Source organism: Nelumbo lutea, chromosome 5, assembly GCF_056320005.1.
Source record: "Nelumbo lutea isolate HS-2025 chromosome 5, American lotus-T2T, whole genome shotgun sequence".
Lineage (NCBI taxonomy): Eukaryota > Viridiplantae > Streptophyta > Magnoliopsida > Proteales > Nelumbonaceae > Nelumbo > Nelumbo lutea.
This window is the reverse complement of record NC_142688.1, coordinates 38962748-38976187: the sequence shown is the minus strand read 5'-3', so window position 1 is coordinate 38976187 and position 13440 is coordinate 38962748. Positions and strand designations below refer to the sequence as shown.

At 38.5% G+C, this 13440-nt stretch overlaps 1 protein-coding gene across 1 annotated transcript in view; it reads right to left on the bottom strand.

The window, feature by feature from the left end:
- The window catches only part of LOC148851838 (glucose-inhibited division family A protein), a 58626-nt gene that overhangs the window by 10051 nt on the left and 35135 nt on the right, over positions 1-13440 (bottom strand). Inside the window, exons 5-9 of the mRNA XM_088947182.1 lie at positions 4247-4577; positions 2893-3072; positions 1582-1662; positions 1027-1245; positions 670-812 (exon numbers count right to left, since the gene is read on the bottom strand). Coding sequence (XP_088803308.1) covers positions 670-812; positions 1027-1245; positions 1582-1662; positions 2893-3072; positions 4247-4577 — 954 coding nt within the window. The remainder of the gene's footprint in view (positions 1-669; positions 813-1026; positions 1246-1581; positions 1663-2892; positions 3073-4246; positions 4578-13440) is intronic.

Sequence of the window (13440 nt, the reverse complement as noted above, 5' to 3'; positions counted from 1 at the left end):
ATCTAGAACTTGAGCCAAATCATTGACACTCACCAGATCCTGCCCCAAGTCGACCTCGCAAATGGCATGGATAGCTAGTTGCATCAATTCAAAAAGTAACAACTCAAATATTGATGGGGTTCATAGAGATGAGGAGGGTAAGATTTTAGCTCTCTTCTCAGGTCCAGCTGGGGAGGGGGACTCCCTTAGAGCAGAAGTGCTGGCCCTGTTGGAAAGTGTTCAAAGAGCAAATGATCTGAACATTAGGAAGTTGGTTGTTGAAGGTGACTCCAAACTGGTAGTAAGTTGGTTACGGGGAGAGGATTCAACGTTTTGGATATACTGCAATGAAAATAAGAAAAATTGGTGGTTGACAAGAGATATGGAAATTTCCTTCAATTGGGTTAAATTTTGCACTAACACGTTAGCTGATGTTTTAGCCAAACAAGGGGTGGAGAGAGAACCTATGTTCTGGGCACTTCTGTAAATGAGTGATTAATTGGGATAAGAGTATTTATCTCTCATTGACTGACACGTACTTCTGTATTTCTTATGTTGTACACTTATCCCTTTCTCTTTAATGAAATGAAATTATGCCATTATTGATAAAAAAAACATAAGTTGCATATTTTGTCACTCAGTAAGAACAATATTATTGAATGGTCAAAGGGAACACCTTGCCCCAAATACCTTGTCAACATGCGGTAAGGCTCCCGAAGATCTTTTGTGACCAGATCATCAATCAAGGTCCCTATATAACTGCTTTCCCTCTCAAGAATGATGAGAGGCTTTCCATCTGAATGTCTAGCTGCATTAATCCCAGAAATAATACCCTGTGCACATGAATGCATAAGCTGAGACATAGGTCTCAAAAATAAATTCGAAGGTGACAGCAACAACTTCCTTTGCTTACATGTAAGAGACATTATGGGTTATGGTGCATTTGTGTTTTCAGAATACTGAGACAATAACACCACACAAGGGATGAAATCTTGAGGACTACAGAAAAAAAAAAGAGGAGAGCATCATAAAAGATAAAAAAAAAACCTGTGCAGCAGCTTCCTCATAGCCTGTTGTTCCATTTATCTGGCCTGAGAAGAAGAGTCCATCAATTTTCTTTGTCATAAGAGATCTAGAGCACTGATGAGCAGGCAAGAAATCATATTCTACGGCATAAGCAGGCCTCAACATTGAACAGTTCTCAAGGCCCGGTAATGTTCTCAAGAGTGGTAACTGCAGCCTTTCAGGTAAACCTGTTGAGAAACCCTATTTAGGAAGAAAAAGAACATCATTTATAGTTAAAAATTGAAACTTCAAATGAAAAACTATCATAAAAAATATATTTGCAAAGTAGAAACAAAGGTTCTGTAGTTTTTTGTGAGTAATACACAAGAATCATCAAAAGTCAGACTTTTTTTTGCCAAAAGTCAGATGCGTTAAGCCATTCACATAGTGGTTGGATATGATGAACTCAAGAAACATATATTACTATTGAAGCAGATAGCAAAATATGTAAAGGATAGAATAAAAGAAGATGAGATAATATTCATTACTTAAAAAAGTCAGAAATAAAAAGTTATTTTTAAAGTTCAGGCAGCACACCTGCACATAAAGTTCAGGCACATTTCGGCCCTCTGGTTCAAGGAAAATCTGATGAGAATCTTTATCCTGAAATCTCACTATCTGAAAAGCAAATAGAGTTAATAATTACATGGTTTATAGAAATTTTAAAGTATCAAACATAAACTAACATTTCAAACAACAAAAACAAATTTAATATATAAAAAGATGAACTCTATGGCAACATCTCTATTTTCCTACTTGATTAACCATGAGTCTTCACTCAGAAGAAACTAAAGCATCCATACCAATGCATGTTCATGTGTAATGGCCAAGACAACTGTTAAGCCTTCTTGCTGGCTTAGAAGACTGTCCCAACATGTTCCATAATGATGAAGTTTTATCCCTCTACCTAGTATTTCAGTTTAATTGGACTTCTAAAACCATGAGCATATTTTTAAATACAAACTAGATACCTGAGTGACCAACATGCCTATCCAACAAAGTGTGATAGCCTTAGGGTATCTTCTTTATGATGTTTTCAGTTTTGTATTGATTCTCTTTATCTTCTCCCTTCGTAATGATTACTAAATCCTATCAACCTGTTGCTGGTAAAAAACATGCATGTACAACTTGGCTGTTTCCAAAGAAGTGACTGTTCAAATACTCTGTAGTTAAAGGATTCAAAAAAGATGTTTTCTAGAGATTGTAATAGGTTAATGACCTAAATTGATTTAGAATTCCTTAGGCCTCTTCTACTATTGATAAACAGTTAGTCTTTGCTTAAAGGATGCCCATAACAGAAGTTCTAAGAGGTAACCATCAAATAAGTCAAAGAAAGATGCTTTATAGAGACCAATCTGTGGATGTCACCAAAGGTAAACAACTGTTGGATGCAAATTATGGGTTGGTAAAAAGCATCTCCCAGGGAAGATTTGTAAACAAACTGGTATTAGTAATTAAATGTAATCCTTTCGTCTTTCTGAAAACAGAACTCAATATGCTTTGTTCCTCTTGATTGATGGCAAGAACTGTTGCAATGACAGCAGTGCAGCAGATTCATTTATATGTAATTAATAATAAACAACAAAATATAAAGGTCAGCCCAGTGCACAAGGCTCCTGCCAATGCAGGGTCTGGGGAGGGACAGATGTACAGTCACCCAGGTCACAAATGGAGCAACCCATCAATCAAATCCTCTTTCTTCTTCTTCTCTGTAAATAAATTAGCATTACCGAAAAAAGAAAAAAACACTATGTGGATATGCAGAATATGTGGTAAATCACTTTTCTTTGAGCTTGAATTAGCAGACATGCAACTGACACTATGGGCCAATATAACTATTAATTATACCTTGTCTTCAATAGAAGGGCAATATCTAGGTCCCTTGGCTTCAACCCAGCCTCCATAAGTTGGGGTTTCATGCAAGTTCTCTTTTATAAGCTGGTGTGTGGCTTTCGTGGTACGTGTTAAATAGCAGCACATCTGTTCCCTTTCAATGTGGAAATCAGGATCAAAGCTAAACCAGCTAACCTGTTTAAAAGAAGATTGCTTTCAGAAAATACTCATCATAAAGGAAACATAAAGATGATAATATACATTATGCTGAGAAAAATATATATATTGTGTGAACAACCTGAAATATTGGAAGGACTAAACTAACAAGCCAACTTGGGAAACGGGGGTGGTCCAATGGGCCACATGAGTTTTAAAAAGGGCATAAGGATACCAAATTGTGTATATTGTTTATCATTATAGTAGAAATCACTATTTGCTGATTCAGTCAAGCTTCTTGTGAGAGAAAAGGAGGCAAGGTGAAGATTTCAGCAGTAGAGAAGGAAGGAGAAGAAGAAAAGAGTAGGAGGTCAACTAGAGTTATGAGAAAGTTAACCCTAGCCGCCAGCCCCTCATTATATTTATATTTAACTTAAAGATGAGATATTACAAGGATGCCCTTAGTAGGGCGGCTACTAAAACTGAACAATCACAACTTTAAAAAATAAAAACTAATGGGCCTCGGCCCAACAACTTCCTAATTAAATAAAAACAAACTAAAGACAAACTGGGCAACTCAACAAGACAAACCGGCCCACTCAACAATTATCTTCATTAGGAAAGGATAAAATTAGGTAAATGGGTTGAAGGAAGATGTTCCAACAATGCATCAAAATACTAATAAATAAAGTTTGAGATTAATTATTGTTCAGGAACACTTGGAGACAAACTGTTTACTTTGGAAGTTGACAAAAAGAAGGTGTCCCAACTGTTTGAAGTGGTCGGTGGAAGAATGATTTGGACACCTTGTTTCTAGATATATTTGCAGGATTGGGAGATTAGGAAAATGACAAATCTTCCGATTAAGCTTGAAGGGCTTGAAATCAGTATGCAAGTGAGAAGAATTTGGAAATGGGTGAATCACGTTATACAACCCAAGAGTATTCCACATGGTAGCATGGTTTGGACCTAAAAGGGTCCAAGGAATGCAACTTTCCACCCAATATCAATAAACCAAGTTTCAGATTGTAAACCCTTCCCCCTTGAATGGAGGGGGTGGAGATGAAACATGTAAAGCCCTTTGGGGCAACAAATGTGATGCCACATCCAAATCTCTTATTTTGTGGTAGTCTAGCAAGCATTTTGTTTAAGATAACAATGCAAAATTAGCATTAAATCTTATGATCCTACAAATGAGATTAGATAAGAGGACCTCTTCATCTCCATGTTGAGGTTCTAATCCAGAGAAATCAACAGTACGACAATCAACACGAGCAGGAGTTCCAGTTTTCAGCCGATCAATTTCAAACCCAAGCTGTTGCAAATTTTCTGCCAGCCCATGAGATGCTGCCTCACCAGCTCTCCCTGCAGGCATAGATGCTCTTCCGACCCAAATTTTACCACTCATGAATGTCCCAGTTGTAAGAATAACAGAAGGAGCATAGAAGTTCATCCCAAAGAAAGTCCGAACCCCTTCAATGTTGTCATTCTTTCCAAGCAAAACATCAGTTACCATGGCCTCTCTGATAGAAAGATTTTGAGTACTGAAATGACAATACGACATGCAGATTAGAAGATAGAGTGCAACTAAAAAAATGCAAATGTCTGAGTATACATACACGCATTGTGCACATCATGGTAGAAAAATGGACTAATATAGTTGATGAACAATTCAGATTTTGAGCTTCAAAGGAATAGAAAAAACTGAAATTATATATATATATATATATATATATATATATATTTTGATACAGAGAATTGAATACACATCTATGTTGTTGTGCATGTTCCTAATAAACTGCTAAATATCTTGGACAGAAGCTTGTGAAACCTGGAATACTAAAAAAGCCACTAGGAATATAATTTTCTAGAACAAGATTGTCAATTAGTTAAACATTCTTTCTCACATGGTTTTAAAAGGCTAAAGGCATAGTTGAGGCGTAATGGCACAAAAAAATGAGGCATAAGCCTCAAGGCATTGTGAGGTTTAAGGCTGTAAGCCTCAAAACTTAAGAAAAATTTTAATTAAAGTTTATAGATTAGTAAAAATAACATATAATATATAAAGTTAGAATGATAGAAGGTACAAATATCCATATAATAGAAAGTTTATAAGCAATAAGTTTCAGCATTTAATCATTAAATAAAACAAGTTAATAACTAACCAACTAACTATTATAAACATTTTACATTTTGTTGTTAGATACTGGTCTTGTGCACCTGCAGTTTTTTGTTTGTGGCTTGTAGACCTGCCTTTGAAAACGCCGAATAATGAATCTGATCATCTGGGGTTACGTCGACCCATGGTACAATAGGTATAGGGACGGAAAGCATGATGCTTCCTATGCTGATCACTCCTTTAAATGGTTTGAACTACCTGGAGTGGGCCAAAGGTGTAAAACTTTATGTAACAGCAAGGGTGAAAGCTGGTTACATAAATGGAAGGGTTAAAGAACCCAATAGTTGGACTACTGAAATGACCAGTGGGACCAAGAAAACAGTATGGTGATGTCTTGGCTACTTGCAGCCATGGAATCGGATGTGAAGAAGAATTTTATGTGGGCAGATACTCCAAATGATATATGGGAACGGGCCAAAACCACCTATTCTGAGCAAAGGCACTTTGCTAAGATCTACTAGTTACAAGCTGAATCCTCAACCTGTAAACAGGGAAACCGCAGCTTATCAGCCTATTATTCAGCTCTTACCTCAGTTTGGAAGGAATTGGACCACTATCGGGCTATAGAATGGAAACATGAGGATGATGCTAGAGCCTATAAGAAGCTGGTTTCTTAGCAGCGGGTTTTTGCCTTCTTGTTGGGACTAAACCCCATATATGAACCCCTTAGAGTTCAGATTTTAGGAAGTAAAGAGTTGCCTTCAGTCCAAGAGGTGTATGCCCTTGTTCAGTCTAAGGAAAGTAGACTGAGTGTGATGGTTACTATAGTCATATGAGACTACTAACAGCCCAAGCCGTGGTGTATAATCAACAGGAAATTAAGAAGATGAGAGGAGAGAATGAGAGGAGAAAGAGAGAAGAAGAGAAGAGAATTCGAACGAAGGGTTTCAGAAAAGAAGAGGATGCTTAATCTGCCGCCCCCCTCTTTCTATTTATATTAATTCTGAAGTAAGGATAAGATTGCTTACATGGCAAAAATAAAATCCTAATAAAAGACTAATAACTAATTGTGGATTGACTTAAATAACTAATAGTTGTATACGAGTACAAAAGAAAGAGGTGGAGACCACATCAGTGGTTTCTACACTCCCCCTCGAGTTGGGAATAGATGTTTGTCATTCCCAATTTGCATAGATCTGCTTCTAACTTCTTCTTTGAAACTGACTTGGTGAGAAGATCAGCAAGCTGCATGTTGGAGTTGATATATGGAAGACAGACTTCTTGAGATGCAACCCTTTCCCTAATAAAATGTCGATCTAATTCAGTGTGCTTGGTTTTGTCATGTTGTACCAGGTTATGAGCTATATTAATAGTGATTATCACAATACAAGATTAGAGGTTTCTCATAGGTAATACCCAATTCATCAAACAGTGATTTCAACCATATTATTTCAGTCACACCATTGCCATGGGCCGATATTCAACTTCAGCATTAGAACGAGAAACAACATTTTGTGTCTTACTCCTCCAAGAAACAAGGTTATCTCCTACAAAGGCACAATATCCAGAGGTAGACCTTCTATCATCAACACAACCGGCCTAATCTGCATTTGTGTAAACTTCTATCTTCATGTGATTATTATCCTTAAATAGTACACCTCATATGCCAATATCCTCTCAACAACAAGTAGGTGGGTAGTTCTAGGAGAGTGCATATACTGACTAACAACATTGACTGCATAGCTGATGTCTGGTCATGTAAGACAAAGATAAAGTAGTTTCCCAACTAATCTTTGGAACATAGCTTTATCTTCAAGAGGCTCTCCACCTTCTGCACTAATCTTGTGATTCTATTCAATAGGTGTATCGGTTGGCTTAACACCCAACTTTCATGTTTCTTCTAACAAATCAATGACATACTTCCTTTGAGAAACAAAGATTCCATGTTTGGGCCGAGCTATCTCAATACCCAAGAAATATCGTATCTCTCCCAGGTCTTTTACTTCAAATTCTTGATGGAGAAGTTTCTTAAGAGACTCAATTTCACTGTTATCACTCCCTGTTACTACAACATCATCCACATATACAGTAAGTAGAGTCAAGAAAGTATCCATTTTCTTAATAAATAAGGTGTGATCTGATTGAGCCTGCACAAAGCCAAACTTTTCAAGGGCTTGTCTGAATCTATCAAACCAAGATCTAGGGGATTGTTTTAGTCTATATAAAGCTTTATTCAGCCGGCAAACCTTCTTACCTGTCTCTGTACTATAAAAACCAGGAGGTAGCTGCATGTACGCTTCTTCTTGCAAGTCTTCATTGAGGAAGGCATTTTTAACATCCATTTGGAACAAGGGCCAAAAGTAACTGGCTACAAGAGATAATAGCACTCTAATAGTGGTCATTTTTGCTATTGGTGTGAAAGTCTCCAAGTAATCTATACCATAAGTCTGAGTAAATCCCCTTTGCAACTAACAGGGCCTTATACATTTCAATGGAACCATCAACATTATGTTTCACAGTAAACACCCATCTACATCCAATTGGTTTCTTCCCTTTAGGTTGATCAACTAGCTCCCAGGTATTGTTTCTCAAAAGGGCATCCATTTCTACCTTCATTGCACCCTTCCACTCAAGAATGGTTATGGCTTCCTATACTGTTCTAGGAATAGGAATATCAATAATGGATGTAAGAAAGGACTTGTAAGAGGGAGACAGATGATCATAGGACAAGAATTGTGAGATACAGTGGGTTGTGGATGAGGTGCAACGGCGTTTGCCATTACAGACTGCAATGGGGAGGTCAAGGTCATTCAATGGAAGTGAGGGCTCAGAAGATGGAGAAGGCTCAACAGCAAAAGGCTCATCTGTAATGGGAGATGGAAGAGATGTAGTACCTGGATCTGGATCTTTAGAAGGAATTGGGGCTGGCCTGGACTACTGATGAGCGAAATTAACCTGCCTCCATCGTTTGTGATAAACTCTCAAATCCCGACATTTTTGACAACCCTCCCCATTACACCCCTCTTCACTCAATGGAACAGGTAAAGGGACTTCTGATGTGTTAACCCCAACCTTACTACTCTCCCCCTGAGAAGAAACCCTAGAGTAATAAGGTACATCCTCAAAGAAAGTAACATCCATGGATACGAATCTCCTTCTCGAAGTAGGTTCATAGCAGCAGTATCCCTTTTGAATTTGTGTATAGCCAAGGAAAATATATTTTGAGGCTTTAGGGTCAAATTTGGAACGGTGAGGGCCAAAACTCTGCACGAAGCAGGTACAACCAAAGATTTTAAGAGGGACAGAAAATAGCTCTTTATCAAGATATAAAAGAGTGAATGGAGGTTTCATGTCAAGAACCCATGAAGGGATTCGGTTGATGAGATACATAGGTGTGAGAATGGCATCTCCCCAAAAATGTATAGGCACATTGGAGTTAAATATGATAATTCAAGCTACTTCCAATATGTGCCTATTCTTTCTCTCAGCCACCCCATTTTGCTAAGGGGTATGAGGGCAGGTACTCTGATGGATAATCCCATGGTCAAGAAAATAAGAGGCTAATGATGTTTTAAAGTATTCCCTCGCATTATTGGATCTGAAAATTTTGATTTTTACCCCAAACTGGGTTAAAATCATCTGATAAAAGGTCTAGGTCAGGGTAGGAACCTCATCTCGAGAATGCATCAAGTAGACCCAAGAAAACCAGGTGTAGTCATCAACAAACAACAAGAAGCATCTGTACCCCCCCCCCCTCATAGCAGTGATGTGATAATGGTCCCCAAACATCAATATGCACAATGTCAAAAGGAACATTACTTCTCTTATTACTTAATGAATAGGTCGTTCTACAATGCTTTGCAAGCTCACAACTTTCACACTTTAAATTAGACATCAGGATAGATTCAAATAAACTAGGAAACAAGCTTTTCAAATACCTAAAGAATAAATGACCCAATCGGTTATGCCAAAGCATGACTTGACCAATAGACTGAGAAACAAAAGACCCTCTAACTTCACTATCTTCCTACTGTGAACTTCCTCCAAGCAGATAGATTCAATTTGTCTCACGGCCAGTCCCAATCACCTTCCTTGTCTCCAAGTCCTGAAAAACACATCGATCAGGAAAAAAGGTTACTGAGCAATTCTGGTTTTTACCAGTGCTACTAACTAAAAGTAAATTGGTGCTGAGTTTAGGAACATGTAGAACAAAAGACAGGGAAATGGCACTAGACAACTTGATGTCTCCCTTGCCAAAAATGAGAACAAGTGATCCATCAGCAATAGACACATTGTCTTTACCAGAGGATAAGTGATAGGTAGTAAATAGTGAAGGCAAACCAGTCATATGATCAGATGCACCTGAGTCTATGCCAAGGGAAATGGAACATGCAGATTAGATACACCCAACAAGTGATCCATCAGCCCGTGTACCTGAATGAGCAAATGCCAATGTGGGAGGAGCTGATGTTGTGACTGGCTGAGATGATGATGTTGAATTACCAACCTCCTTTTCCAACTAAGTTAAGGCAGCTTGGATAGCAGCTAGAGTGTCTAGTGGTGTTGCTCTTGTGCCTGATGAGGTTGCACAATCAATAGTAACAGTTGTATTAGCATTCCCCTTTTTGTTCCTGAGTTTTGCTGGAACTAGATGAGGATGTAGCTTCCAATAGGTTTCCTTGGTATGCTTAGGTTTCTTGCAATGTTCACATATTAGGTCCTTGTCTTCCTTCTTCATATCTCTCTCCTTATCCCCCCCCCCCCAAACTTGGGTTTAGTTGCTACCAAAGTTGATTCAAATGGCGAATGTTGTAACATAACTTTCCTTCTACTTTCTTCACTATGCACTAGAGAGTAAGCTTGTGATAGGGTCCACTATCTCTTGTTAGAAGTTGTCTCAGAATGTCATACTCAGAATTCATACCAGCTAGAAACTCAAATACCCTATTGGTTTCAACCTATTTTTTGTAGGTCTGTGCATCCTTCTAGCTTTCCCACTCAATTGTTTCTAAGTGATCAATCTCATGCCACAAGGATTTCAAGGTGGAAAAATAAACCGAGACTGGCTTCTCTCCTTGCTTAAAGTTATTTACCTTACATTTTAGCTCATAGGCCCAAACAACATTGAGGGGTTGGGAGTAGGTTTCTTTCATGATTTCCCAATTTTCTTTAGCTGTTTTTATCCATAAATAAATTTGGCTGATATGTGGCTGCATGGAGTTACACAGCCATGTCATAACCAAATAGTTCTCCTGAACCCATTTGATATATATCTGGTCCTCCTTGGCTGATTCCTTGACATCTCCCAATAAATTACTTAGCTTTCCTTTACCCCCACTAGCCATCATGGCTGATTGGGCCCACTCTAGGTAGTTTGACCCATCAAATTTTACAGTGGTAATCTGAAAACTATTCTCAGGTATGATACCAGCACCACCAGCCCCTAAAAGGTTTTCCCCTTGGCTCTTAAACTCCATTCTTTGTTAAGAAAAGGTTAAAGAATGCCTCTTGTATCATTGAGACTAGGTAATTACACCCAGAATTTGCTATCAGCCGAACCTAAGATCAATAAACAATACCTTTCTATCACTAAGACTGGGTAATCTCACCCAGAATTTGTTAACAGTCGAACCTACTTTATCCTTCTAGGTCGACAATCCACCTAAAAAGGTAACCTTCCAAGAACAACTTAGAATGCAAGGCTGACTAACTGCAGCCCTAGAATTGGTGACAGTCAAGAAACTAGAATCTTAAACCTAGAACCAGCCAAAGGTCAAGAAACAAGCCAGGAACACAATCAATGGCTAGAAAAGGGGGGGGGGGGGGGATCTCTTAGCCGCACCTCTTAAAGTAACCAAAAACCATCATTTTAATGTATCAAGAACAGTTCAAGAGGAAAAAAACTTTTAGTCAAACCTTTGAAATAACCAGAAAAGGTAATCTTTCAATATCAAATATTAACTTACTTCAGCAAAACTCTGGCCGCAACCTTCAAAAATAAGTCTGAACCCTAATCTTGAGGGTTCTTCCTTCTGACTTTCTGGCTGCAACCTTCAAAATCAAGTTTGAACCCTAATCTTGAGAGTTCTTCCTTTTGACTCTTCATGATTGTTGGTCACCCTCTGATGCTTCACCAACAATCTCCAAGATTCAGTCGATGATCTCTTTTGCTGGAAATTTTCCAACCCTAGGAAATTCTTATGCAGTTGGCCATGTCAGACTATCATAAGATTTCCTAGGTTGGCTCTGATACCATGTAGTCGTATGAGACTACTAACAACCCAAGTTGTGGTGTATAATCAACAGGAAATTAAGAAGATGAGAGGAGAGAATGAGAGGAGAAAGAGAGAAGCAGAGAAGAAGAATTCGAAGGAAAAGTTTTAGAAAAGAAAAGGATGCTTAATCTGCCGCCCCCTTCTTTATATTTATATTAATTCTGAAGTAAGGATAAGACTGCTTACATGGCAAAAATAAAATTCTAATAAAAGACTAATAACTAATTGTGGACTGACTTAAATAACTAATAGTTGTATACGAGTACAATAGAAAGAGGTGGGGACCACATAAGTGGTTTCTACAGTTACAACTGAGGGGGAGCAACAGGTAGCATTAGCTGCAATGGGTGGAAATAACATGGGAAAGAAAAATGATTCCAAGAAAGCCAATGATAAGGATAAGTTGTTCTGCACCCATTGTCGTCGTTCAAGACATACACGTGACACAAGATGGGAGCTCCATGGGAGACCAAAGTGGGCTGTAAAGAACCAAGAACAGGGTAAGGTACAAAGTCAGAAGAAGCCTAATACAACCCACAATACTACTCGAGAACACTTGATTGGTTCTGACCCCAAGGAAGACATTATGAACTCCTTCCATAGTCACTTGGAATCATATGGTAGGGCCTTGCGCCAGATGGACAGATCAACCACTAGTAACCCTTCTACTTCATTTGTGTCTACATCAGGTAATGCAACTTTTGCCTTCCATGTCTCTACAACCACCGATTCCCCTTGGATCATTGACTCAGGGGCTTCTAATCATATGGCCGGTAAACCAAACCTATTTAGTTCTTATAACCTTTTGTCAGGAAGGGATAAGGTGAGACTTGCAGATGGATCTTTTTTTTTCATTGCAGGTCAAGGATCAATATCCCTTTCCCAAGGACTTAACTTGAATAATGTTTTACATGTCCCTTAGCTTCCTATGAACCTTCTTTCCATTAGTAGTATCACAAATTCATTAAACTGCAGTGTAACCTTTTTTCCTGATTCATGTATTTTTCAAGACCTAACTTCTAGGAGGACGATTGGTAAAGGAAGCTTAGTGGATGGTCTCTACACTCTCGACCACAAAGCTGGTTTCTGGATGTCATCTTCAGAGTCTCATAGTCGGTCAAATAAGGGTCAAATTGTTTTGTGGCATAATCGGTAAGGTCATGTGTCTTTTGAAATAATAAAGTCCCAGTTTCCTTTTTTATTTAAGTCTTGTTCAATTTTAGATTTCCATTGTCAAACGTTTCAATTGAGCAAACAATGTAGAACAATATTTTCTTCAAGTAATAAAAGATCAAGTTTCCCCTTCCATATTGTGTATTTTGATGTGTGGGGGCCTACTACCATAACTTCAGAGGGTGGGCATAAATACTTTATCACATTGATTAATGACTTCTCCTGTTATACATGGGTTTTTCCCATGTGTAACAGAGACGAAACCCCAAAGATTGTAAGAGATTTCCAAAGGATGGTGTTTGCACAGCTCCATGTGGAAGTTCAAATTTTTCAATCCAACAATGCGAAGGAATATTTCCATGGTGAGCTAAATGAGTTCTTTGTTTCCCATGGATCGATTCATAGAAGCTCATGTGCAAGAACACCACAACAAAACGGTGTTGTTGAAAGAAAGAACAGACACCTCCTTGAGGTAGCTTGGGGGACAATGTTACATATGAATGTTCCCAAATGATTTTGGGCTGATGCTGTACTTGCTGTTGCTTATGTCATAAACCGCATGCCCTCCGAAGTGTTAAACTACAAGGCCCCTCATCAGTTATTTTTTCCTCAGTCTCCTCTTTTTTCCATTCCCACGAGGGTGTTTGGTTGTCGTGCGTTTGTCCATGACTTGTCCCCATCCCGAGGTAAGTTGGATCCACGGTCTACTCCATGACTTGTCTGCTTCTCCTATTGGCCAGAAGTTTTTTGTCTCCATGGATGTCTCATTTTTTGAGTCTGAATCGTTTTTCCCTGCCTCTCCTCAAGGGGAGAGTAATGTGGAAGAGGAGAAGCAGGCTC